The sequence below is a fragment of the Acipenser ruthenus genome, chromosome 9 (assembly GCF_902713425.1).
Source record: "Acipenser ruthenus chromosome 9, fAciRut3.2 maternal haplotype, whole genome shotgun sequence".
Taxonomy (NCBI): domain Eukaryota; kingdom Metazoa; phylum Chordata; class Actinopteri; order Acipenseriformes; family Acipenseridae; genus Acipenser; species Acipenser ruthenus.
Genome location: NC_081197.1, coordinates 19,845,704 through 19,873,120, shown reverse-complemented (window position 1 = coordinate 19,873,120; position 27,417 = coordinate 19,845,704). Strand labels below are relative to the sequence as shown.

The following is a 27,417-nucleotide window of genomic DNA, read 5'->3' as shown; positions in this document are numbered from 1 at the left end:
AAAAGAGCCATGAAGTTCATTATCCCAAGAATTTGGCGGGAACCCACTGACCACTCAAGCAACTGCTACTTCTGCATGGTGGACCCTTCCAAACGTCGGACTGGCAAGAATGCACCTGCTATCACGTATCCGGACCTTCCTTCATCCATCGCCCCGGTGCCACACTTCCATGAGCTCCCCGTACCCACTCCTCCGGAGAGAGAGCAGCCGTCTTTAGAAGAGAGCAGCAAGTCAGAGAGCGAGGAAGATGTTGTAGATCCAGATGACAATTTCAGAGGTGGAGCTGAGGAGAGAAACCCATACTACCCCAACCAAAAAGACTACTCACTTCTAAATCTTTTGTAGTCATTTTTGTATTACTTTAGTATAAATACATGTTAATTTGGATTCATATGTTGTTTTCGTTCACACAAAGTCAGAAAAAAAGACACAAATTCGCCTGTTTTCTCATTGGAAATAGGTAAATTTCAAAATATCACTGTCCTGGTCACAAAAGCAAAGTTTGTGGGGAATAATAGCCATTTTCTATACTTTTGAGGCATAAGCAATTAGGAAATAACACTTACTACCCAGGAACAAAAGTTGTGTTACATAGTGTAATAATATATGATGTGTAGAATGACTTTCATCAGTGTTTCAAGCAATCAACAGGATTATAATACGTTATTTCACAATGATGTTGATTTTATTACAAAGCCCAGACTAAATTGTCAGCTACATTGTATTGATTTCAACATGCCGCATAAACTGCAGGTCTGGCGGTTGAAGAAGCAAGTGCTTATAACTTATTCATTTTTACGATTCTGCAGCTGAAACACCGTATGGGTATTTAATTCAAATATTTAGTAATACTTAAGAACGGATATGCACAAGATATTCACATACGTGGAGATATTTAAATTTGAATCGCAAAAGCCGTTCATAAAGTGGCTATGGCGGTGCTAGTGTTAATAGCCTAGGAGGCTGTTTTTCAACCCTGATGCAGATCCGGAGCGGCCAGCCGTGGAGCCTGCCCAAGTGCCATGACCTGCTCATTCAGGCATGGGGGACCTTATGGCATCCCGACCCATCGAGCCTGCAGCTCTGGGTCTGGCCCCTGAATAGGAAATTCACCTTCATGTTAAATGTCATTCTGGCAGCTATTTCAGCTTGCCATATCAAAATTGACTTGTTCTCCCCAGGAGCTCACTTCCTGGCAGTTTTTGAAAGGGGCTCGATGGCTTCGGCCACCTATGAAGGACATTGTTCCTCGCTGGAGGTTAAACGTGGTGCTTAATTTACTTGTGAAGCTTCGATTTGAGCCCATGCATTCAGCTGAGTTGAAATATTTATCAGTCAATGCGGCTTTTCGTGTTTGCTATCACGTCCATAAAGTGGGTGAGATGCAGGCATTTTCCATTGTAAAAGCCTGGACAAAGGTTATGCTCCGTACCAATTTTGCCGAAGACGATCTCGGCATTTCATGTCAACCAGTCTGTGGAATTGGAGGCTTTCTATCCACCTCCTTTCCAGTCTGACACAGCTCCATGTGCTCTGCCCAGTTAGGGCCCTGGCGTACTATGTTGACAGATGTAAAGTTGGAGGCAGTCAAAACTATTTTTTGTCTGCTGTGGGGCTAAGTCCCCATGGTCAAGTCAAGTCTAAGCAGAGGCTGTACAAATGGATAGCGGACACAGTCGAGACTGCCTATGAGTTGGCAACCTGCCCCCTCCAGAAAAGCTCACTGCTCATTCCACCAGGGGCATGGCAACTTCGTGGGCTTTATTCCAGGGAGCATCTGTCAAGGACATTTGCAATGCAGCGGTGTGGGCTACTCCCCATACCTTTACTAGGTTCTACAGACTTAATGTCATGGATCCTCAAAACCTTGACTTTGGAACTAGAGTGTTAAGGGCTTCTCAGTTGACCCTTACAACACAGGCATAGAGGTGAGTTTCTCCATCATTTGTTTAGCCCTAGCTACTTGTTACTGAGGATTCGTATGTTAACGCCCTTGTTATGGCTTTGGTCTACTCACCCATATGGTAATGGTTATATTTCACACTTGAAAGGGAACATTAGGTTATTATCATAACCCTGGTTCTCTGAAATAGAAATGTAACCATTAACTTTCAAGGACGGTGTGTCCATGATTGCAGCAAGCTTTTAAAATTTGGAATCAGCAATTATTTTTTCTCATTTTCTCCCCAATTTCGAAAGCCCAATTATTTTTTTTATTTCAACCCGGCTCACCGCTGCCACCCCCTGCTGACTTGGAAGAGACGAAGACGGACACACTTGTCCTCTGAAACGTGTGCCATCAGCCGTCCACTTCTTTGCACTCTGCAGGCCCGCCATGCAGCCAACCTAGAGCTATCGCATTGGAGGACCACGCAGCTCAGTGCAACTTACAGGCAGGCCAGTCTACAGGATACCCTGGCCAACCTAAGCCCTCCCCCCCAAGCCAATTGTGCACTGCCCCCTGGGAACTCCCATCCATGATCGGCAGTGGAATTTACAGCACTTTATTTCATTAAATGAGTTGTGTATATTGAGGACTTTTATAAAGCAACATTTACTGACACAGTTGGTCAAGGTTACATCTTTGACCAACATATTGGGACATTTTAAAACATGATGGGATCTATTCAATTCAGGTTGTGTTGTATTTTCTTGGTCATAGATTGACACTGAAGTTTAGCACCACCCCCCATTAAGTGCCTTCTTTATTGTCACTAATTTACTACAGTAGCTGCCTCCTTAATTCAAGGACATGCTTTGCAGCCATTAACTTGCTTTAGCCCTGAAGATGCTGCTGAGGTGAAATTATTATTATTATTATTATTATTATTATTTTTCTTTCTTTCTTTCTTTCTTTCTTTCTTTCTTTCTTTCTTTCTTTCTTTCTTTCTTAGCAGACGCCCTTGTCCAGGGCGACTTACAGTTGTAAACAAAAATACATTTTAAGAATCACAGTACAAGTAATAATACAATTAAGAGCAAGATAAATACAATGACTTTGGTTCTAGCAAGTACAAGTATGACAAAATACGATTCAGTAACAGAGCAGATAAGTGTCAGTGATAGTTACATCAGGATATAATTAAATACAAAATACTACAGATTAAGTAACACTTGACAGATTATAGTACTCTAAAGTACAGGATAAAATGCAGTAAAATAGGGGGCAGATAAGAGCAAGTAAAGTGCATTTACGGAAGAGTGTCCATAGGGAAAAAAAGAGGAGTTCTACAGGTGCTGTCTGAAGAGGTGAGTCTTGAGGAGGTGCTGGGCAGTCCTGACATCTATAGGAAATGATCCTGAAGTGAAACAGTATCTGAAAGTAAGGCAAGGGAACTCTGAACTCTTTTTTTTTAATCTTGTGTAGTATCACATAGCATGTTTTAATATGAAAATGTAGGTTAGCTAGGCCATTAACATGTTTATTCCAAAAGTCTGAATTTGAGATGTGAATGGAAGTGCATGACAGGTAAGAATTGACATGCATGATTATGTGATTGAATAAAGGACATGTTTTTAAATGGAATAGTCAGTTACTGTACTTTAATTATTGGAGTGACAGCAACACCATCAGACAAGTGAATAGTGGCAACTCCTTTTTTGCAACAGAATGACTGAAAAACAAATTGCTTGTATACTTTAATACAAGCTCTCAATCCCAACTGGAAGATAGTGATTTTTCTAAAATCAAAAGTGACAAGTTTTGCTTGTAGTATTTGAGTCGCCCTGATTTGCAAATATTGATATGCATGAACTATATATTTCAGATATGTACAGTAGAGATAAAAGGGTAGGAATGTTTTAGATCTAGCAAATAAAGTCTACTATATAGTATTAAACAGACAGAGGATTACATATATTCACAAAGCATTTAGGCTAATACTATACTATTGTTGCACCATTTAGTTTATTTATTTATTTATATATTTTTTTTTTGTGAAGCGCAAAATCAAACCGCTAATGTTAAGCTAGCAAGAAACAACTAAACTAAGGTGCATGCTAGTGCTCTTAAATGAACATTTGAGAAGCATCTGAGATTTCTTGGGTGAAGTGATGCAGGTTGGAACAGATTCTTGTTCTCCGTACACCATGTACATTTGATGACTGTTTGTGTTTTTTTAAGAATCAAACTCAAATGAGGTGAGCCTACTGTGAGTCCCCACACATTTGCTTGCCTGGGTTTCAAATGAGGCAAGTGAAGGAGCCTCGAAAACGAAGCACTGAGCCAGAGCTTTCATGAGGAATGGCTGTTATTTTTAGTTATAAAACAGCAGGCAAAAATGCTGCTCTGGTTGGTCAATCGCATGTTCTGCCCATTGAAAAATGTCACAATATTGCCACGGCTGAAGCCTCATCGTAAAATATTGATAATTAAATATGAATCCGCTAAAGGGTAAAGAGAAACTAAAATGAAATGGGGAAATTGAAGTAAACGGGGACTCCATCCACCCCTAAATGTGCTACACCTGATAAGTTTTCAATAAAAACAAACTAGTTGGGGGGGAAAAAGCTATGAAACATGAACATTAAAAAAAAACACACACACACACAAACATAATAATCTTCTCTGTCCTGTACTTTCACTACAAAAATACGTATTGAAAATCCCATAATTTAAACAGGACAGTCTTTATGTGGTGGATGTGAATTATACTAGATGTATGCCAGCTTCTCAAGCACCTTTTATACCTTGCATTCACTTTTACAGCCTATTAAATGAACTGTATTTTATTTGTTTTACTTTCTGTAGGGAACTATTCATTATAAAGTACTGCCCCCTCAACAATTTAGAGTTCCCAATTATTTGATTCCTGTTTTTCAGCCTAATTTTAGACTATTCAATTACACTGCCTCACCTCTTGCAGTTTCCCACAACAGATCAGGAGGGCTGAAGGTCAGTGGCCATCCTCCACTCCCTTGACAAATCCAAAAGCCACTTTACACCCAGTAGCATGAGTCGTTGTCTACAGGTCTGTGAAGGTCAAAGGTTAGCCCTGCAGTTGTTCACTGGAGCTCATCGGGTGCCTGGCTACTAGTGTTCTGCTCTAGTGTGATGAGGAGAAACAGCTAAGTTTGCCTCCCTAACCCGTGAGAGTTAATGCAAAGTACACTGTGGAATCCCCAGCAAAAAGCAGCAACCTTCACAGCTCTGATGCAAGCCTAGCTGTATTTGCCAGCCTGCCATCCTAACTGGTTCTGAAAGATTCTTTATTCTGGTTTGATGCCAGTCTGCTGCCAATGGAAACAAATGGGACTCATTTCAGATTGCTTTAAAGTGTATCCCTGTGGCAGATGAAACAAGGCATGGCATTATTTTAAAAATGCAATGCTTAGACCACCCTTTTAAAATGAATGTGTTCCTCTTTTCTTTGTTTAAAAATACAATCATTTTGCAAATATGGAGATGGACTGAATTAATGTAATGCATTATTTCCTTGACCAACAACCTTTTAGTAATTTTGGATATTAAAACCATTTCAGTTTGTGGAGAGAAGAGGCATTTTAATGAATTGATTTAACTATGTGGAATAAATAAGAAATGGCAATATTAATAGGAAAAGTATATGAAGCTCTAATTTGCATTAGGGATGGCAATAAAGAATATTTTATATGTATAGTGTTTTTTGAAATTATACATTGCTATAGTGTTTTTAATTACACGTGTTGGTAGCATAAGAGAACAGTATTTTGTTCTGTAGTAATTTGTTTAAATGTGTTCTATTGGATGTGTACAGAAAGCTTTACTGTTAGGGAAAGTGTGGCAGTGCTCTGGGGATATACTTTGAAGATGAACAAATGTATTTTCTCCTGTGTATTTCAGTACCAGGAAAAAAAACATATTTGGATGTTCTTTTGAAGTGTCCTTTTAATATAAATTTTATATAGGACATATGCACATACATTTATTTATTTATTTTATATGAAAGTGCACAACATGCGTGGCCATCACATTACTTTGGGGCTTGTGGGTGAGGTAAAGGCATCAGGACACCTTAGTGAAGCTCGCTTAGAAATATAAATTGTGATGTGGGGTCAAAATAATGTTATTTAGTGTATGCTTTATAATATTTAGGATGTGTTCTAATTGTAATTATTGGACATACCAATCATCACACTTTAATCCTAATTAGTATGTTCTAAACATACTGTAGGTCAGTTTAATTTAAGATTCTCAGGTCCTGGTAATGTTGATGTACCAAGATGCAGCTTCTGCCTTGCAGATCCAGTTGGTTTTGGAGTAATTTATGTTCATATTACAGTAATGTAATGGTACAGTGCTTAGGGTGGAATGCCTGTACATACATCAACAGCCTAAGAGGCTGATTTTAATAGCAGTAAGTTTAACTTTGAAGCCTGATTCACATTGAATCATTGCTGTCCTTGCTGCCCATTGATGTTAGAACCTTTTGATGTTAGAACTTTTTGATGTTAGAACTCTTATTTAATTTTACTGAAGAACATATTTAAATGGTTCATCTGTATGAAGATTATCTCTTTACTTAAAACCTTGACTTGTTTTCAACTGATAATAAGATACTGTTCTAGCGGTTGTGTTATTTCAAAGAAACATCTTATTCTGTAATAGGGTATTGTTTTGTATACCTTGAAATCTGTTTATGTACTTATTTATTTATTTTTTCTTGCCTCTAACATTGCTGAAGCCACTCTCCTGAACAATCCTCAAGTAGTTCAATTCAGCAATTCTTGATTAGATTGCAATACAGTAAAGCCTGTACAATTACAGTGTGCTTCATTACAGAGTTACTGTAAAATACAATGAAAAAACTATTTGAATGCTTTTATATATATATATATATATATATACAATATATATATATATATATATACAATATATATATATATATATATATATATATACAATATATATAATGTGTGTGTGTGTTACTATTCACACACAATGATGCCTCAAAAAAATCTTTACCTATCTTTACCTCTAGATTTTTTTCTTATACTAGTTTTAAACCTTAGAAAAGAGAAATTGCATGACCCGTTGCCAGATTGCACAGTCAGATTCATATGGATTTTAAATTTAAAATCATGCCGGATTCCAGAATAGACAGATTCCAAATTGTAGAGGGTATCACACCATTAATTTTAGTAGGGATTTTGTCGGGACCCAAAAAGCATGCAGAATTCTACAAAGTTTTGGTTTGTAGTGGGGCTGGATTAGGCAGGTTTTACTGGACATCTGAGAAAAGCTGAACGTGCACAAAAGAAAGGCAAGCAAAACAGCTATAAACTTTCATACCTTTCGACATTTATTTTAAGTTGTTGGTTTTGACATGACTGCTTAATTAATGTGATGCATACCTGTTCCCACTTCATGTCATAAACTCTGGTTTTCTTTTTATTCATTTTTGTCAGGGACCTCCATTGCTTCATCCAGCATTCATCAGCTGTGACTCGCAGCGTGCACATAGATTTCTGTAATCCATGGCATTTAGACCTCTCTTTCCATAGCAAGCAGAAATCAAACCCTTTATAAAGAGAAGAGAAGTGGAGTAAGCCTGTAAAACTCGCTATCAATCTTGGCTGATGGTTAATTATTACAGTGTCTAGATAGAAATCAAATTAACAAATAGCTGGTTTGTCAAAATTGTAAGTTTTATTGATTTTTTTTTTTCTCTTTCTCTCAAGGAGGATGCTTTTACCGGTCTTTTCTATTTAAGATCCCCAAAAATGGTAGCCACTATACCCTCCTTATCTAATTACTTTGTTTCTGTGAATTTTCTGTTAGTTACAAGCTTGTTAATGATGCATTTACACCACAGGCTCTGAACCTTTAATCTTTATTAAAAATTATAAAATAAACTTACTGAACATTATAGTGTTGGGGAAAGTCAAAGTGATTTATTGTTACAGGCAACATAGCACACACTTAATGGGCTGCATCTGTGGAGATCTACATATTTTATATAAGTTTGACATTTGCCTTTTTTCTGTATACTGCTACCTTTCTAGTTACGTTGGTGTTCTCTTCTCAGCTACATTGCTGATTATTTTTGAAAAGGGCAGTGTTGTGACTTTTCAGTCAACCTTTCTGATTTTATTTTCTCTCTTTGTGAAACAAGAGCATATGCAACAGTCTGGTGTACAAAAGGAGTATTGGACAAGATAAAATACATTTTTTTGGCAATTGTATAATTACTAATCTATTTACTGGCAAACTTAAACTCTGGTGCTTTCAGTTTGGTCTGCTGCCAGGACTTCTGTGGCCACTCACTGTGTATGAAGTTTCCTTGACAACAGTAGAGAAGCTGGAAGCGTTAATCAGTTCATACGTCAGGAAATGGTTAGGACAGGGGACACCAAGACATTTTGCTTGTCATGCCAGCCCTTTTCAGAAATGCTGACAGACTCAACTTTTTTTTTTTTTGGAGGAGGTGGGTGATGTGTGTACTTATGTTGTGTTCGCTGACATATATTTCACAAAGGTGATTGATTAAGAAATAAAATTACACATACCTGCAAAAAAAAAAAAAAAAAATGTCAGACTGAAATCTTTAATCCACATGCTACTGTGTATCTCATGCAAAAAAAAAGTCAGAACGTCATGCATAGCGTCGAACCATCTCTCGGTATTTAAACATGAACTTCAGGAAATGTTTTAAAAAATGTTTAATGATTAACACAAGATGTTCAGTAATTCAAACTTGTGAGTACATATACTGTATAATTAAAAAAACAATAATCTCCAAAAACATCTCATTAAACGCATCTCATTAAAAAAATATGTCCCACCCACCCCAACCTAAACCAATTATGTGGAGACCTGCCCCATAGTCATGGTTATGACCCATGAAAATAAAATAAAAAAACAATATTATTATTATTATTATTATTTATTTATTAGCAGGCCCTTATCCAGGGTGACTTACAATTGTTACAAGTGTGTGGCAAAGGAAGCTGTGGAAGATGCAAAGGCCCTTCATACCAGTGATCTCATGGGGCAAGTACAGCATGGAGGAGGAGGCTTTGGTCTCAGTTCAGCTCCTCCTACATGGCACAAAGCAGCCCCAGCTCAACGGAGGAAGCTGGTAATCAATGAGGTGCAAAAGCCGGAGGAGAGGATGAGGTGTGTAAAGGCAGTTTCCCAGGCCAAGCAGGGAGAATGGACGAGATGGGAGAGTGTGGAACAACGCAAGATCGGCTGGTGATATCTATGGACAATGGAACAGAGCAGGATCAGTTTTCTCATCAGGTCAACATATGATGTTCTCCCATCACCACAGAACCTTAATCTATGGGTAAGAAAGGATGTGTGGTGTCCTTTGTGTTCATCGGCAGCTACATTGACACATTTTGGCAAGATGTAAGGTGAGTCTTAGCCAAGGACAGTTTATTTGGCGTCGTGACCAGGTGCTACGATGTTTGACCTTGGCATTGGAAGACAAGCGTTGCATGACCAACAGGTTGCCGCCAATGCCAGCAATATATGACACACAAAGAACAACATTCCTCCATCCAGGGGAGCAACCACGAAGAAAAGGTATTAAAACCAAAACTCGTCTAGGACAACTGGAAGCTGCTAGAGACCGTAAAATGCTGGCTGATGTTGGACAATGGCATATTTTCCCAGCTGAGATTGCCACCACAAACCTTCGACCTGATATTGTCTTGTGGTCTGGATCAGCATGCCTTGTTCACCTGGTAGAGTTAACAGTGCCATATGAGGGTGCTGTGGATGAGGCGTATGAAATGAAGAAACTTAGGTAAGCTCAACCAGCTGCTGAAGCGGAACAGCGAGAATGGAAAGTCCAGGTTTACCCAGTGGAGGTAGGTTGTCGAGGATTTGTGGCACACTCCACAACCCAGTTTCTCAGAGACATCAGATTAAGTGGTCAAGAGTTGCTACGCATAGTGAAGAACTTATCTGAAGCAGCAGAGAGGAGCAACAACTGGCTGTGGTTGAGATGAAAAGATTCTGGTTGGGGACCGCAAACACAGTAGAAAGATAGCAACGTCGATGTAAATGAAGGTAAGTAAGCTGGGCTTAGCTGAGTGGGGGATGGAGGGGGGTGATGCTGGGATGCCAGAATCACTGTCGAGTCCTCTTAAGGTGTCGTGGGTTAGTCGATGAAACACCAAGGATGGAATGTGCCCACTTGAAGATCCCAGAGAAGTACCCTACTCAGCTCAGTCCAGACGGTTGTTATGCTGATGCGCTAGGGAGGCCGCATTGTGGTTGATCCCTGGAGCCAGCATTTCAGCAGTTGTGTGTGCTAATGTGCCAGGGAGGCAAAATAGGCTGATCCCTGGAGCCAGCATTACACTTCAGATATCTACCTCATCAGATGGAAGGAAATGCAGATGGATCACATTAGTTTACAGTAAAATAAACTATGTCTTAGTTGGTGTTTACCTTGGCGAGAGCTGAGTCCAATATCAGCATGAAGTTTTAACACCTACTCTCATTTAATGGAAATCATTTTGATGTGTGTTGCAGTCCGGGGACAATCAAACTGTTTTTTTTTTATTGCTTTATCTCTTTAAAACACAATCTTCATTAGTGATGAACGGCATTTGTTGAAATGTTTGTCTACTTGAGTTGAACTTTTATCTCAATAATTTATCTCAATAATTTTCTTTAGAAACTCCCAAACCTACAACTGTAGAACTCAATCCACTTTTTTAAAATCTTTTTGCAGTTTTTTATAATACAGAATAGCTTCCAGAAACTGAACTTTTTTCTGTTAAGTTTTAAAAAATATACCTTTTCTGTTAAGTTTTAAAAAATATATATTGCTACCGTCAATTATCTGCAGAAACTGTAACGTGTAAAATGCAAATGTTTAATTAAAGGGTTAAGCAGAAGCAGTAATCTTTTTAAAACCGATGTGCATTAAAAATAAGTGGACACTGTACAAAAATATTTATTTAAAAACATACCTTGCATAACTTACCTGTCATGCACCTGCAGTAAATTACTAATAGGGTCATTCCATGGTAAACCACCCTAATAAAGTTTTGATTTGAAACCCTACCTTTTTACACCAGACTTGGTTCTTAGGGTTGTTTCAGGCAAATAAGCTCAAATTTACATTTCAAGGTCAAGGGGTCAAAAGTTAGAGGTCAAAATGTAGTTGATGGGTACCCCCCCACTTAACGTTAACTAAACTTTTACTTAAAAACAGCTCATGCTACAGGCTTGTAGGAGATGTCATTTTATTTGAAATCGCACAGCAAATCCCCAAAAAGTATACAAAATACATTTGAAAGAAAACAAAAGGAAATTCGACCTTAACAAAGTTTTTGACCTTGGTGTGAAACCCCAAAAATAAAAATCTTGAAAAATTACAAAGAAAAGGTCAAGGTCTTGGCTTCATCTGTGCAACATTTTCAATGTGTTTTCAAAACATAAATTACACCCGCCCCCCATCCCCCTTCTAGACACCCGAATAATCTTCAGGGAACAAACATTTAATTTGAAACAGATGACATGATTAAATGAGTAACACATCAACCAAGGCAAAAAGAGTTGGAGATGGTAGGGTGTAACCTGTTGGGTGATTTGTCACGGAATGACCCATTAGGGTTATATGAACCTTTTATTTTCTACTCCTATACCAAAACACCTGGCACGTGTAAGCCACTCTTTATCCATTGTCCATAAACCTGTTCATTCTTCTATACTTCTACTGTACCAACCTTTTATACAGGGGATTGAAATCGTCACACTGAAGTATGTGTACAACTTTGTAAATATGTTTGAAAAGATTAAATAAATGCATTGCAGACTTGCATAACTAGTTTAAAACGCTGAAAATAGCATGTTATCCTCATATTGATTACTGTACAGAACACACGCGTGACTGCACTGATTGTTTTGCTACTTTCGCGTGTATTTTGATTTGCTAACATGGCAGTTTTGCAACTTTCTAGTACTTGCCAGTGTAAGAGGGATCTACTTTCACATTTGGGGTACCACTGTACTTATGAATTGGATATATTTGAAGAGCATATTTTGTGATGGTAAATGATGATGTATGTCTTAAATTGTGTGTTGTAATATTTGGTTGACGTGTTTCAAGTTGGAATACTGCCTCCACTGCATATGAGAATATTTATTACTGGGTGTTATAAGGATGACCTCATGACTGTTGTCATAAGTATGCTGGTAGCTGTTGTGTGGCTTAAGAGCAAATAGATTTGAAGGTGAATCTTGCCTCCAATGACCTCTTTGATTACCAAATCTCCTTGAAAGACTATCCTTGCCTACTATATCAGTATAATCAGATTTCAAAGCTAAGAGGGCTGAATTCCATCAACAGCTGTTGAAAAGGCTGGCTCTGAATGAATCAATCATCACAAGGCTCTCCACACTTAAATGCTATCAACTGACAGGAAGATCACATTGTTTATTAGTGTCTGAAAACAGAAGGTATTACAGGAGGAAGAAATGGGGCTTTAGAAAACACCTGTCAATTATTGCAGTATGAATATGTATTTTTGCTTGTGCATTGCAGTTTCATTTTTTCGTTTTTGTTTTTTTTTGCTCCTGTTCCATTGCAGAGAGCTCAGAAGCACGGTGACATACTGCACTGCATTCTAAATGCCAATGACAACTAGAGCTGCAGAACACTGGGATTTATTTAGGTGTTATTGTGACATCTAAAGGGTGTAATATACAATATTGTGCACAATAAACCAAACTATAAATGCATGTCATTTAGTAAAGAAGCTTGAAGTACAGTGGAATGCAGTTTCATCTCGGAGTACACAGTGGAAATCCCACCAATAATTGCCGTTTGGTATACAGCTGTATTCCATGATTCTTTTAAATGTAATACATTTGCTTTCACTCCCTATATCTTGTGGTGTGGGCAGATTTTAAATGTGTGGCCAGCTGGAAGTGGATGTGGTCTCATCAAAAGTGGCCATTTCCTGAGTGTGATTTAAAGATGTGTTCTGACCAATAGCACACTTTCTGGTATTTGGCCCTGTCCACCATTTCTGAATCCGCATCCAGCACATAATCTAGAATATCCATTTATAAACCATTATTTGTTATTAGTAGTAGTCCAGGTTCAAGTTTGATAATTCTGAGATAATACACAATTGCGCTTTTTATAGCAAAAATTGCACTTTGTACGTTTTCAATGTACAGTATGTGCAGCGTGAAAGTAACGAGATTCACGCAGGCTGTAGAATGAGGGTTGCGTTGAGATTGCAGGAGCGGTCCGTGTTTGTAGCTTGAAGCTGGAGTGAAGGAAGCATTGAGGTGGAGTGTGAGCGATTTATTGAGAGGGACGCTGTGGAGCCCTGGCGCCTCAAGCTAAATCCTTGAACAGTACTTCTTACTGTCACTTCAGAAGTCATTTTTTTCTCCACCTTTTTAAAACCATTTCATTTCTGCACACAAACATCTCTGCTCCAGTTCAACATTAATAAACTCAACTTGATTTTGTTGCAGAAAGAAGTCTATCTTTCAAAAGGCTGAGTTTTTGCAAAAATGTGCATTACAATTCATTTTTGTTATTTTGGCAGGTTTAAAACGGGTTGTTCACTTGTTTTAAATTATTCAGTAGATCTCTTTCCATGACACTGTTTCTTAAATCAGCAATAATATGCAAGGTATTGTTATATACACAGAGGTGTTGTGGCAAAAGAGAAACAGTTGTCCTAAAATCAATAATGGTAATAACATTATAAACAGTTAACATTAAAAAAAAATATGTATGTGTGTGTGTGTGTGTGTGTGTGTATTTATATATATATATATATATATATATATATATATATATATATATAAATACATACACACACATTCATGCATTCATTCAACTCAATTAAATACAAACTTTGAAAATACACATGCCAACTAATGTTTACTATAACTTTAGTTCGGACTGGGTCAGTTTTGGGTTACCGAAACAAATGATAAACCAAAAATATTTCATATAGAGCACGTAAACACTTTAACCTGAGACAGGATAAAAATCCCAGTTTCAGTTAAAAAAAAAACAACCCATCAATGTAGTTAAAAAGCGCAAAGCTAAGCTTAATACTAATACAGACCAATTGTAATTTTGAATACCCTTACTCACATTTTAAAGGTTGGTATAATGTGTAGCTAAGGGGGTGGTTTAAGGGGTTTGAACCCTCCCCGAAATGAATGATTCAACTACATGGGACAATAAAAAATATCAACCATGTGCAAAAATGTCAATCCATCACGAGCATCCGCCCCGCCACCCCATGAAACGAAATCCTGCCGATCATTCACACCCCCTCCCCACCGAAACAAAATCCTGGCGATTATCCACTAGTAACCCCCCTGGAACGATATCCTTGTTACGCCAGTGTTATTAATCATCATCAAAAAATCAGCTACGCCACTGGGCTGGTATTGCAGCTTCTGTTCACAAACACACGCAAAATGACCCAACACCAGTGGCATCCTAACTCCTGATCCTCATGCAGGCAGTCAACACAAGATGTAATAATTTGTCCAAAGAACAGGGGAAATCCTTTACAGCAGGCATTCCATCTCTTTCTCAGAGTGCCCTCTGCTGCATAAACTACAGCAGTGGTTCTCAAAGTTTTTGGACTGTGCCGCCCTTCCTCTTATCTGTGGTACTTAATTCAAACTGGGATTAGTATTAATAATAATATTGGCCGTTTGCTATGATGAATTATACAAATAAATGTCAGATGGCAGTATGTTTGCATAAATTACTATGCATGAGTTGCTAGTAGTCAGAAATGAATATTTTTAAATGAAATGCAGATCCAAATTAATTGCCCTTCATTTTTTTAAGTTTTACACTACCCCATGAATGAAAAGAACGGATAGGACGATAATTGTATTAGATAGGCCTAAATATTACTTATTTTTCTGAGATGGACCCCTGGAACATGTGACCTATTAATAACATGATATTGGTTGATATTTCACTATTTCTTACTATTGGGGCAAGTTGAACATCCATAATTAAACATTATTTTTTGTCACATTTAACCCTTTAATTGAAAAAGAGCAGGTTTAAACAATTCTATAGGGAACCTATATTGATACATACCCACTGGGGGATGGGGGGACCACCTGTTTTTGGACCATTATCATATGCTGCCACCATTGCAGAAACCAAATGCTTATTGGAGCGAAGTATAGGGATGGGCACATGTAAACATTTGTTCCAGTAATCTTAGGAAATTTGTTAATCGTTCAGAAAATGATTAATAGCATAATGTACTCATTTCAGCACAACATGTTGCTAAAAATAAATACTCATTTCTATGGCTCTAAATCTCCACAAGGAGCAAATAACAAACCTAACAGCTGAAATAATGGCTAAATATACATTGGCAGGGTTTCCATGGGAAAAAAAAATGTCTTCTCTTTTCCTCACGCAATTTTGGTAGTACTTTTTGGGTAATTTGGGTTTCCTTGTAGTTTTCTTTTTGGGAGAGAAATTCTCTTTCCAAATGCCTAATTAATGTAAAAATATGGGAGGGTATATTTAAATGTTTCTGTCTGCGTTCCAATTTGGCCTTGTACGACTACTGCTATCGTGCAGCTTTCTTAAACTGGGTTTCCACAAAGTTTGTAGGTCGTGTTGAAGAACCGCAAGTGAAGCCTGCCTCAGTTGGCCACCAAAATGTTTTTATAAAAAAAAGCATGGGAAACAAAATAAAAACCCAGACTTGGCATTCCACTAATAATAATAATAATAATAATAATAATAATAATAATAATAATAATAAAAAAACATTCTATAAAAAGCAATGTGTACTATCCTTGTATTTGCTAAACATGTTTTGACTGCATATATAAAATTGTAATGCCAACATAGGACTGCAAAGGATTAAATTAACTGGAAGATAGCAAAAAAAAAAGAATCGCTGTCTTTGTATGCCGTCACCTTGACCATTTATTATAAACCTATTCTACACGTACATATATAATTGTAACGGAGATGTTGCTTGCGTGGGTTATTGCTGAATAATAACTGAATCACACTTAGAGCAGTGGGTGTTGACACGCTGCACAGGCGCACAGATTTAATAACACAGATCAATGCCAGGGTACCAACAATGGTTATCCTAGCGCCGGATTTAATAAAGGCAAGAAAACAGAACAAAGCTAAAAATAAAAGTTTGCCACACAAGGCGAGCGCTAGCCTCACTAAAAGAGACGTCCCGCTCCAGGAACTACACTACGAAACCCACTCTATACTTAGTCTGGGATCAAATCCCTAAACTAACTTACTACTGTTGCCTTCCTGTTTACTAAGCAGCAGCGCAGCTGAACCAGCGATGGGTCATCTGTCCCAATAATATATACAAGTTTTCAAAGACAAAATGTACAAGTTTACAAATTATACACAACATAGATATTCCCATTATTATTATTATTTTTTATTATTATTATTATTATTATTATTATTATTATTATTATTATTATTATTATTATTACATTTGGCTGCTGGTGGTAGAGCCGCCCCCCAGTACGCTAGTAGTTTCCATAACAGCGAATTCTGCTTCCATTAATTGTTCTTGATTTCGTTAACATGCATTTTGATTGAGTTCCCCTTATCTAGTTGTTGAGACATGAAGTGATTTAGGTGACCTGCGACAAGTAAGCTTTTTAATGAGAAATGTGTTCATTAACGACCTCGTCGACTCAATTTCAAAGCATTAACAGATTGATTTAATTAACACATTTAGTTTGAAATCACTTGCTACTAAACCAGTACTGTACTACGAGTTCGATACAATAAAAGTTTTTTGAAAATCCTGCCCTGTGTGTCTATACACATTCAACAATAAACTTTGTAAATTAGGTGTCCAATGCATCAGTGTTTTCCTTTATATTTCCATGTCGTCATTTGTTTCCACCCTTGGCAGCACTATTTGTAATAGGTCTGCTATGGTCTCGGACTACATAAAGGTTTACAAACCTCCTGTAAGCAGTATTTGTTTTGTATGTATGATTAATGTATTGTCTTGGTAATGTTATATTCAAAAACCTAAATACATAAAATTACCCTGAAAAAAATTATTACTGTTTAGCTAATATGATGAGTGATGCCCTTTACAAAGTTTTAAACTGATAGTTTAAGATTCTTAGATGAACTTTGTGTTTTTTCTACACAATTCAGTAGATTTTACAAGTAGGCCTGCATACACTATTTTGAGATCTAAAATCTATACAGGGGCAGAAGAATGCAGACTGCAGGACACCAGTGTCCTCATTTGAAGACCTTGCATTTTAATTTGTAAAGGATTTGTATTTGATTTTCAGATGCATTAAACACATCAGATAACAACAACATTATTATGTAATGCAGTAATATGGGGGGATGGTGTGTAATGATTGGGCAATCTGTATTAAAATAAAAATAATCACATGGAGGACTAAATGCATTTGATGGGGGAACAATTGTAACGTGATGCTCAGTTGAGAACCATGCCCAAAATATTCAATCCACTATAATCAAAAGGGGGAATAGACATCTAAAAATAGGTGAATAACTAAAACAAAAGAATTATATATGTGTTTTGAATATTACAAAATGAATATCAAACTGTCAAAACATAAAACTTGTTATTTAGTGTATAATGCAGATTACTTTTTAATTGACATTGTACCAGAGGTACCAGGCCTTTTCTAGAAATGGCTATACAAATGAAAGCTGTTATTAACAAGATTATTTTCTATCTGCATTCTTGACTTGAAACTGATTGGTGTCAATTGCATCTTCTTTGAAATATATGTAAATGCCCATCCCTAGCATAGTATGTATAGAGAATACTGTATACCTAGTGTTCTGTGTTTCTGGTTTATTCCGAATTTTACAGAAAAAATTACATGATTTGTTTTTTTTTTCAACTGGACGTCGTTTTTACTGATTTATACCAGATTTCCTGGTACTATTTTATAGGAAATACACAATAATTTGATTAAAATGCTGTTTTATTTTGACTCCATTGTAATAAGCAGGCCTACACTATATCCTAGGATTTTTAGATGTCAGAGGATCAAATAACATTCAACTGTGGTTCTCTGTCATTTCACAAACACACTATCAGCTGATTTATGTTGGCCAATCTAAGTCTGATTATTGTGGCTATTGCTGGGTGTAGTAACTACACTGTAAGACTTAACTTTAAAACAGTATACTGTAGCCTAACACTTCAAACACGTCACTGCGTTTATAATTCTAAATGTGTTTAGGAATTAAACACCCTGTGGTGTTTATTTTGTAAACTCTTGGACGTGTTTATGATTTGTAACACTTTTTAAACATTTGTATGTGTTTATAACAGGGCTGGCGTTTAAAATCTAAACATTAAACATTAAACTAGCAAAAATGGCACAGATTAAACACATAATGTTTAACAATTATTTAGAGTTCCAAATGACTAAACACCAGTGTTACACCTAATTATTATGTATAAACATTGCTGTTTAGGAATAGAACGTTTCTATTTTACTATACACACATGCCATTTAGATATTAAACGCATCACACGTTCTTTGGTTTTACAGTGTACTAGCTTGATCAAAAACTAAATCAGTTTATCAATATTCAAAAGAAAATGAATGTTTCAAAGTATACACAAAGTAAAAATAGCAGAAGTGGTCAGATGAGGCAGAGGATGCATAGCACTGCAAATACTGCTGCATTGAGGTACATGTTCGTGCTGACAAAGAGCATACTGAAAAACAAGCGACACATTAAACTAAAACAATAAAGTGAACTGAGAGACAAGCAATCCATTTATGCAGCTTTTACACATAGTTTAAGTTTGTCAGAGCTCTGTGCTTTGCTGTACAGCCACTGTTTATTGCAGAGAGATATGTATCGGTGACTTCGTGTGACAGTACTGTATGTCCTTCAGCTAAAACGCTGCCTAACACCGACAATCTTAATCGTACATTTTTGACAGATAATGGTGATGCTTTAGTTGGTAAACTTACATGGAACGCATTGATGGAAATGTCCAGTGTGATGTTTGACGTGTCTTCCGGTGGCTTGCACCACCCAGTTCTATCAGTTCTTTCTGTAGATACTGTTTCCATCAGTACAGCGATTGCCCAAACGTTCTCAAAGTACCAGATAACTTGGGAAAACGTGGCTTCGACTTGCACAGATTGTTCTTCATCAGACATGCCAGGGACATTAAACCTAACAAGAAACCAGAACTGCTACACATCAAATTCCACATGTAAAGTGTGGATACTGAGATTCCTCCCCCCCATTTTTACTTAAATTTCAATTAAAAACAATTTTTTTTACCGACATTATCCCTATTTTTTTTATATGCAAAATAAACACTAAAAAATCCCCAGAATTTTTTTTTTGTAAGATAAAAAACGGAACACTATGTATATGTATACCATAAGAAAAATCTAAACAAAATAGATGTATGCCTTTGACTTACAGTTTTTATATTTCTCAACTATTAGTATCTATGGGATCACCCCCCAATGTATTTTTCTGCACATATCCCATTTCAAACATGACTCATCTTTCTCTGGGTTTCATTAATATTTGTAAGCAAGTTCTTAATGCAGGAGTAGAGCTTTGTGTAACAAAACCATTTAATTCCTAAATTCCCTTTTTTTATTTTTAAAGGTACACTCGCTTTAATAATAAGCTGATGTCCATTGAGGAGGCTGAAGGAGGCTTTGATAAATACACACGTGGCTATGAGTCCTTTGGTGTGCACAGACAGCCTGATGGTAGCCTGTATTTCAAAGAGTGGGCCCCAGGAGCAGAAGCTGTGTTTCTTGCTGGAGATTTTAGTAAGTAACAAATATCCTCAGTTGTTTTACACCACATCTTTTAAGATTTGTGATTCAGACGGATAAAATATTGGTTGCCTTGGCAATGTTTTCTCAAGCCTTACTACTAACCCTTATAATGTCTTCCTAAAGAAAGTTAAATATTATATATGATTTATTTTTTTTGTTTGTTTTGGCTAATTTTTATTTTTTTTCATTTCCCAATTGAAAGCAAATCTGTCTGTCATGGATAATTTAAGTTTCTATGTTAAAACATATACAGTGCTCCCTCGCTATAAGGCCCTCGATTATAACGCGCCTTGGATATAACGCTCCTACAGCATGTCCCCCAATTCCCTATACTAGTGATTCATGCAATATTTATACAGTAAATACAGTACCAGTGTTCAAACTGTAAACAACTTCTCAGTCTAACTTCCGTTTCTGTCTCTCCCTTTTGATACAGTATCTGAACTGAAGAAAAGCTGCGCTGGCACTTTATAACACAGACATCTTATTCAGCATTCGTTTTATAACTAAATAAATATATGGCCTATTACGTGGTTATCTTTCCTAATGTATTTACTTTTTTCTAATGTATTTACTTTTCTCCTTCTCGCACTTGGTTTGCTTGTCTGTCACTTCGAACTGAACTCCCGACCGCCGTTTAGCCAGACTAATTTATAGTTTAAAAACTGCAAATTAAAATGATCCATGAGTGGGAATGTTACCTTTTTTTTTTAAATAGAATATATAAATAGAGTGTTGATTACATGGTGCTTTAGTTACATTTTTGTTTCACTATGCGTGCATTATAGAGAGGGAGTTATTTTATTTTGTATTTAATCAGATGTGTGTTATGTGTCCCGCGACACGCCCCCCACCCCCAACCCCGTTTATAACGCTCTTCGGTTATAACGCTCATATTGTGTGTCCCCAGAGACCCGCGTTATAGTGAGGGAGCACTGTAGTCACCTCGGTGCCATAAACCCCACAGGGGCAACTGCTAATCAGTAACCAGTTTCAATGTGAGACCAGAATTTCTCAATGCAGGACAGTGGAAAGTAATTTAACTCTTGTTCTTCTAAATTCGATACAAAATGTAATTGTGTGTCTTGTATGTTTTACTCATTCCTTATTACGTCTATTATTTTCTTTTAACTGAGCCACTGACCCAAGCATATCAGATTGCCCTTTCCTGTTAAAACTGCAACTTCCATCAGATGGTAGCTGTTATGTAGCTGCAATTATGATTATAGTAATTAGGTTTCAGCAACAAATAAGCAGCATTATTGTCGGATATTCAGATCAGCTGTAAATAAGGAGAGGTAAACGGTTTCATCATGTGGAAAATGTACAGCATTGTGTAGCCTATGGAAAGACAACCATGAATTGCATTTCTATTCTTGCTCCTCAGTGAGAGTGAGTGGGTAGAGGCACAGACACAATGGGTAGATTTTAGAGAAAGATACAAACCAACATTATTATTAGTTTTACTTGTTTAGTTGTATTTTATATAGTTTTTAGTGAAAGCTAAACATGGCAACGTATGTGGAGAGCGACAACGGGAGTGATGAAGATTTCAAAGTTGGTCCAGAGGATTTCGATACCAGCGACAGTGATGCTGACTTATCACTCGGCGATGATGATGAAGAGGATGTGGAGCCAAGAACAGCAGGGGACTGGGTGTTTATTACTGATCCCTATGATGCCAGTCCTCCATCATTTGATTTTGCACCTGTTTACACAGATGTGCTCCCCATCGTGGAACTTGAGAGTTTGCTTTCTCCATTGGAGTGCTTTTTGGCTTTTGTTCCCAAAAAGCTACTCATTTACCTTTGTGACAGTACAAACAAAAGAGCATGCAGCTACTTTACAGGTAAGCCAGTTGCAAACGGGAAGCTGTTTGGTTTGAAATGGCAGTGCTGTGACAAAATACTATCAAAACACAGCGCTGGGTACAAGGCAATAAAGCAGGTGTCTGCGGCAGCCAGATCCATCACAATGCCTGCGCAAAGTAGCCCTGTACACGCATTTATGACTATCCCTCCAACACAAGGGAAGCAGAGACTGCAAAAAAAGTTGCAGGGTCTGCTACGAAAATGAAAACAAAAAAAGGACACAAGAAAAATGTGCAGTGGTTGCGAAAGCAACCCCGGGTTCTGTTGTATTGAACGTTTCAATAAATGGCACAGAGCAAGTTGATAATGGCACACGTTTTAATGTTTGATTTTTATTTGATAATTACTGTTTACTGATTATTATTGTTATGAGCAGCATTTTTGTTTTCATTGTTAAATAAATAAAAAATAAAATTTGAAAGAAAACATGTTTTTATCTCTATATTGAACAGGGGTATGTAGTACACAGGAGCATAACGGGTTAATGAAAAACACAGTTTTTAATATTTTATAGCAGTCATCATTATTATTATTTTTTTTTAAATCTGGTACCTGGGAAGGGGTTTCATTTTTACATCTGGAGTTGAAGTGGTTAAATAGCTTTTATAAAGGAATTTGATGCAATTCTCCTTTGTTTATTGATTTTATATTATCAACAGAAGTAAATTTACAGAAAGCAATCAGCAGTGGTGAAAAAAATGTACTCAATAAAAGAAGCTTAAATGCAAACTGCAATTGATGGAAAATGGAGACGAGATAGAGAAAAAAGAGGGAAAGGAGAAGAAAAGTGTAACTGAAATCTGAGCGTCACATTCACTGGATACAAAGAACAGTGGGTGGAAGAAAGCTTTTAGCAGGTCTTCTTGAGGTTCAAGGAGCAAGGGGGAGCTGGAGTTGTTCAATGAATGTTATAAAGGACTGCCATGCTATGTAGAATGTTTCTGTGTGTGTCTGAAGTGTGAATTTAATTTTCAAGATTAAGGAATTGCATGACATGCCTAACCCAGTGGATGTGAGGGTGGGGCAGCTTGCTTCCAGTTTAACAGAATTAGGCAAACAAGGTTGCAAAGGCCTGGGAATCTGACTGCAACTTGGTCAGAGGGATGTCATCGGGCACTACACCAAAAAGGGTGGCAAGTGGAGAGGGGTCAATGTTTGTTTCAGTAATTTGAGAAAAGCTTCAAAAATGAAGGAGCCAAACTGGGACATAACCAAAACATATGTATAAGGGAGGCGGGCACAAGTTGGATCCAAATCTGGGAATATCTTAGCCAATTTAGTCTTGCATAAATGGATGCAATGTAACACTTTAAAATTGTATCAGTCCATGTCTGGCACAGACAGAGGATGAATGAACTCAAGACAGGATTCACTCCCAAAAGGGCGTCTGCTAAGAAATAAATAATAATAATAATAATAATAATCCTCATCTGAAAAATTGAAACCTAAATCTGCTTCCCACAACAATTTAATTATGGAAAGTGAAGGGCAATGTAGGGAAAATAGTGGTGTATATTTTTTAAATCATGCCTTTTGCAGTTTGGCTTACTTTCACGTATAGAATCAGTACGAGATTTGGGGGGTAACAGAGGAATTTGTGCAACTTTGTTGCTGACAAAATTCCAGACCTGTAGGTAATGGAAAAAATGAGTTCTGGGAAGATTACATTTTTGGGAAAGCTGGTCAAATGATGCAAAATTTTCATCAATGCCCTGCATGTATAGGTACTGTATATTCACTGTGTGTGTGGTCTTTTTGTAGTCTATGGGAGGGGCGGTGATTCAAACACTCGGATAGCTCCATAGAATGTAATGCGAAGACGGCAGTATGCAACATGCCAGCAGCACGTAACTGTGATTTGACTTTATTGAAAGTTGCCCTACACTGTGCCAGCTCAGCACCAAGATCGGGGAACACAAAAACCAGGGATCCCTGAAAATAAAGCTGCCCTCATTCGCAGGAGAGACATGGGATCTACTCTTTGGTTTGATAATGATGCAGTCGTATGATCATGGGTCTTGGCGGATCACCCTGCCGCGGCTTTGGGGCCAAGGAGCGGTGTGCTCGATCAATCACCAGTGGCTTATCAAAGCTCCCCTCACCAAGTACCTCTGTGAAGAAAGACGCTGTAAAGGTAGTTGGCCTAGACCCCTCAGCCCCCTCAGGGACTCCAATCACCGTGACGTTCTACCTGCAAGCAATTTTTCAGATCATCCCATTTCAGCTTCATTTTTGTATTTTCAGCAGACAGAAGAGCATAGTGACTCAACAAATATGAGCCGATCGTCAACATCCGTTAACAAGTGCTCCATATCCGTTAAGCTTTTGCCTCCGAGTTGAAACTGTGGTTTGTAGTGCAGAAACTGAAGACTGAAGCTCCGCGAGGAACTCGGTCCGGAGCACTGACACCTCGGCTTGAATGCTGGTAAGGAGCTCTCTGATCAAAGCCGGAGCCGACTCATCATGCGCGGTCGGCATGTTGTCAGTAGCCGACAGGGCCCTGTCAAACTTGGTGGTTGATTCTGTGGAATTACATTTCCCTCTACTCTTGGACATACTTCAAGCAAGCCAGGTCTGTATACTGAAGGTCAGTTAGTCGAAAAGCTGTGGTAGTTTTGTAAAAACGGGTTTGCTAGTAAAAAGAAGAAAAAAAAATTAAAAAATTTGTGAAGCAGTTTACATACGTCCTACTCCGTGTTCATGCACACATCGTCCCAATTCTCCATTTTAACATAACATAAAATATGTTCCATTTCGAACACAATCCGTTTGGCAAAACATTTAATACCCTTGTATAACAAGAAACATGCCTATGCTTATCAGTACCTACGGTACACCCTCGCTATAATGCCCTTCATTATAACGAACCTTCAGCTATAACGGACCTGGCCCCTGGACCCCCCCCCCCCCAAAAAAAAACAAGGCGGGACTAACTGGGGCTAAAGACCAGTGACAGGGAGTGTTTGTTGTTTTTGTGAAACAGAGAGAGAAGCGAATAAACTGAGACAGAATAGTTCCACCCTGAGATTCCTTAAAAAAATTCATTAGTTATAGCAGCATAGGTTGTGGCCCACAGCGACCAGTTAATTGTTATTTAACAGTTGGAAAATTGTCTTTTGATAATTTATTAGTGCAATAAGATCAAGTTTGGCCCTGAATCAACTGAAGGCTCATTCTTATAGTGTTAAGGGTTTTTGTTGCAATGTACACACACTGTCAACATCCCGGTCTGTATGCATGGGATCATGCCACCTTCGCAGTGAAGTCAACTCTTTTGTCTTAATAAAAAACACTCACTGTGTAACTGCCTCCAAAACGAAAATCATTTTATGTTGCAACAAAGCTGGAAACTATATTGATTGTTTGAAAAAAAGTAGTAACGCGGGCATAACTCTGTCGTGAATACAGGTTGTCAAAAAGCATTAGTTTTTGGCTTGTTCAGCAACCATGCTGGCAAAACGAAATTGATTAAAGAAAAAAATAATGATAATAATAAATATTTAGGATTTGATTAACTTTTCATGTCAGATTGATTTGGAATAAAAACTCAGTTTGTGAAATTTAAGACTTGTTGCACTTTGAAACGATTCGTGTCAGATTGATTTTGAATAAAAGTTCAGCCTTTTTTGTACTGCTTTTTAATTGTTTAACGAATTGGATAAAACAAAGGCAGAACACTGCATACATGAAATGGACAGGTATGTGTAATTCTACTTATAATTCACATCATCTCCTTGTGAACTTAATCCAAAAGTTTATCCTTCATTTTATTGTCCTTTCACTATAACGAACCCCTCGATATAACGAACAAAAGGCTTGGACACCAACAGGTTCGTTATAGTGAGGGTGTACTGTATTTTACTGAAGTGTATCTGTTTCACAACTTGATTCTTATTTAAACAATTGTGTTCCAAAGCTTGAATCAATATGATGCTTAATTTATTGTACTGCCATGTGAAGCAAATAAACCAGCATGCCGGTTGTTCATATATATGTGCTCCTCTGAGTCTGCAGTCCATTTTTGGTGTCATAGTGGGGTGATATATTTTTAATTGCTGTTAATAAACATATAATTTGAAAATGTTGTAAAGAGCTGATGTAAAATGTCCATTCAAATGATTTAGAAAGATATAGAGAAATCCCTTACATCAGATGTCTCCTTCACACACACACACACATATATATATATATATATATATATATATACAGACATGCTCAAATTTGTTGGTACCCCTCCACAAAAAACGAAGAATGCACAATTTTCTCTGAAATAACTTGAAACTGACAAAAGTAATTGGCATCCACCATTGTTTATTCCATATTTAATAGAAATCAGACTTTGGTTTTGATTTTTTATTCAACATAATATTGTAAATAATAAAACAAATGAAAATGGCATGGACAAAAATGATGGGACCGCTAACCTAATATTTTGTTGCACAACCTTTAGAGGCAATCACTGCAATCAAACGTTTTCTGTAGCTCTCAATGAGACTTCTGCACCTGTTAACAGGTAGTTTGGCCCACTCTTCCTGAGCAAACTCCTCCAGCTGTCTCAGGTTTGATGGGTGCCTTCTCCAGACTGCAAGTTTCAGCTCTTTCCATAGATGTTCGATAGGATTCAGATCAGGACTCATAGAAGGCCACTTCAGAATAGTCCAATGTTTTGTTCTTATCCATTCTTGGGTGCTTTTAGCTGTGTGTTTTGGGTCATTATCCTGTTGGAGGACCCATGACCTGGGACTGAGACAGAGCTTTCTGACACTGGGCAGTACGTTTCACTCCAGAATGCCTTGATAGTCTTGAGATTTCATTGTGCCCTGCACAGATTCAAGGCACCCTGTGCCAGGCGCAGCAAAGCAGCCCCAAAACATAACCGAGCCTCCTCCATGTTTCACTGTAGGTATGGTGTTCTTTTCTCTGAAAGCTTCATTTTTTCGTCTGTGAACATAGAGCTGATGTGACTTGCCAAAAAGCTCCAGTTTTGACTCATCTGTCCAAAGGACATTCTCCCAGAAGGATTGTGGCTTGTCAATATGCATTTTAGCAAATTCCAGTCTGGCTTTTTTATGTTTTTCTTTCAAAAGTGGAGTCCTTCTGGGTCTTCTTCCATGGAGCCCACTTTCACTCAAAAAGCGACGGATGGTGCGATCAGAAACTGACATACCTTCACCTTGGAGTTCAGCTTGTATCTCTTTGGCAGTTATCCTTGGTGCTTTTTCTACCATTCGCACTATCCTTCTGTTTAATCTGGGGTTGATTTTCCTCTTGCGGCCGCGCCCAGGGAGGTTGGCTACAGTTCCATGGACCTTAAACTTCTTAATAATATTTGCAACTGTTGTCACAGGAACATCAAGCTGCTTGGAGATGGTCTTGTAGCCTTTACCTTTACCATGCTTGTCTATTATTTTCTTTCTGATCTCCTCAGACAACTCTCTCCTTTGCTTTCTCTGGTCCATGTTCAGTGTGGTGCACACAATGATACCAAACAGCACAGTGACTACTTTTCTCCATTTAAATAGGCTGAATGACTGATTACAAGATTGGAGACATGTGTGATACTAATTAAAGAAACTAATTAGTTTGAAATATCACTATAATCCAATTATTTATTATCTTTTCTAAGGGGTACCAACAAATGTGTCCAGGCCATTTTAGAATATCTTTGTAGAATAAGCAATAATTCATCTCTTTTCACAGCTTCTTTGCTTTATTCTATGACATAGCAAAGGCATGCAAGTATACATGATACAATAGCTT

General features: G+C 37.6%; 1 protein-coding gene across 1 annotated transcript in view; it reads left to right on the top strand.

Moving 5' to 3' along the window:
* The window catches only part of LOC117407251 (1,4-alpha-glucan-branching enzyme-like), a 267,703-nt gene that overhangs the window by 23,565 nt on the left and 216,721 nt on the right, over nt 1-27,417 (top strand). Inside the window, exon 2 of the mRNA XM_059029676.1 lies at nt 19,608-19,777. Coding sequence (XP_058885659.1) covers nt 19,608-19,777 — 170 coding nt within the window. The remainder of the gene's footprint in view (nt 1-19,607; nt 19,778-27,417) is intronic.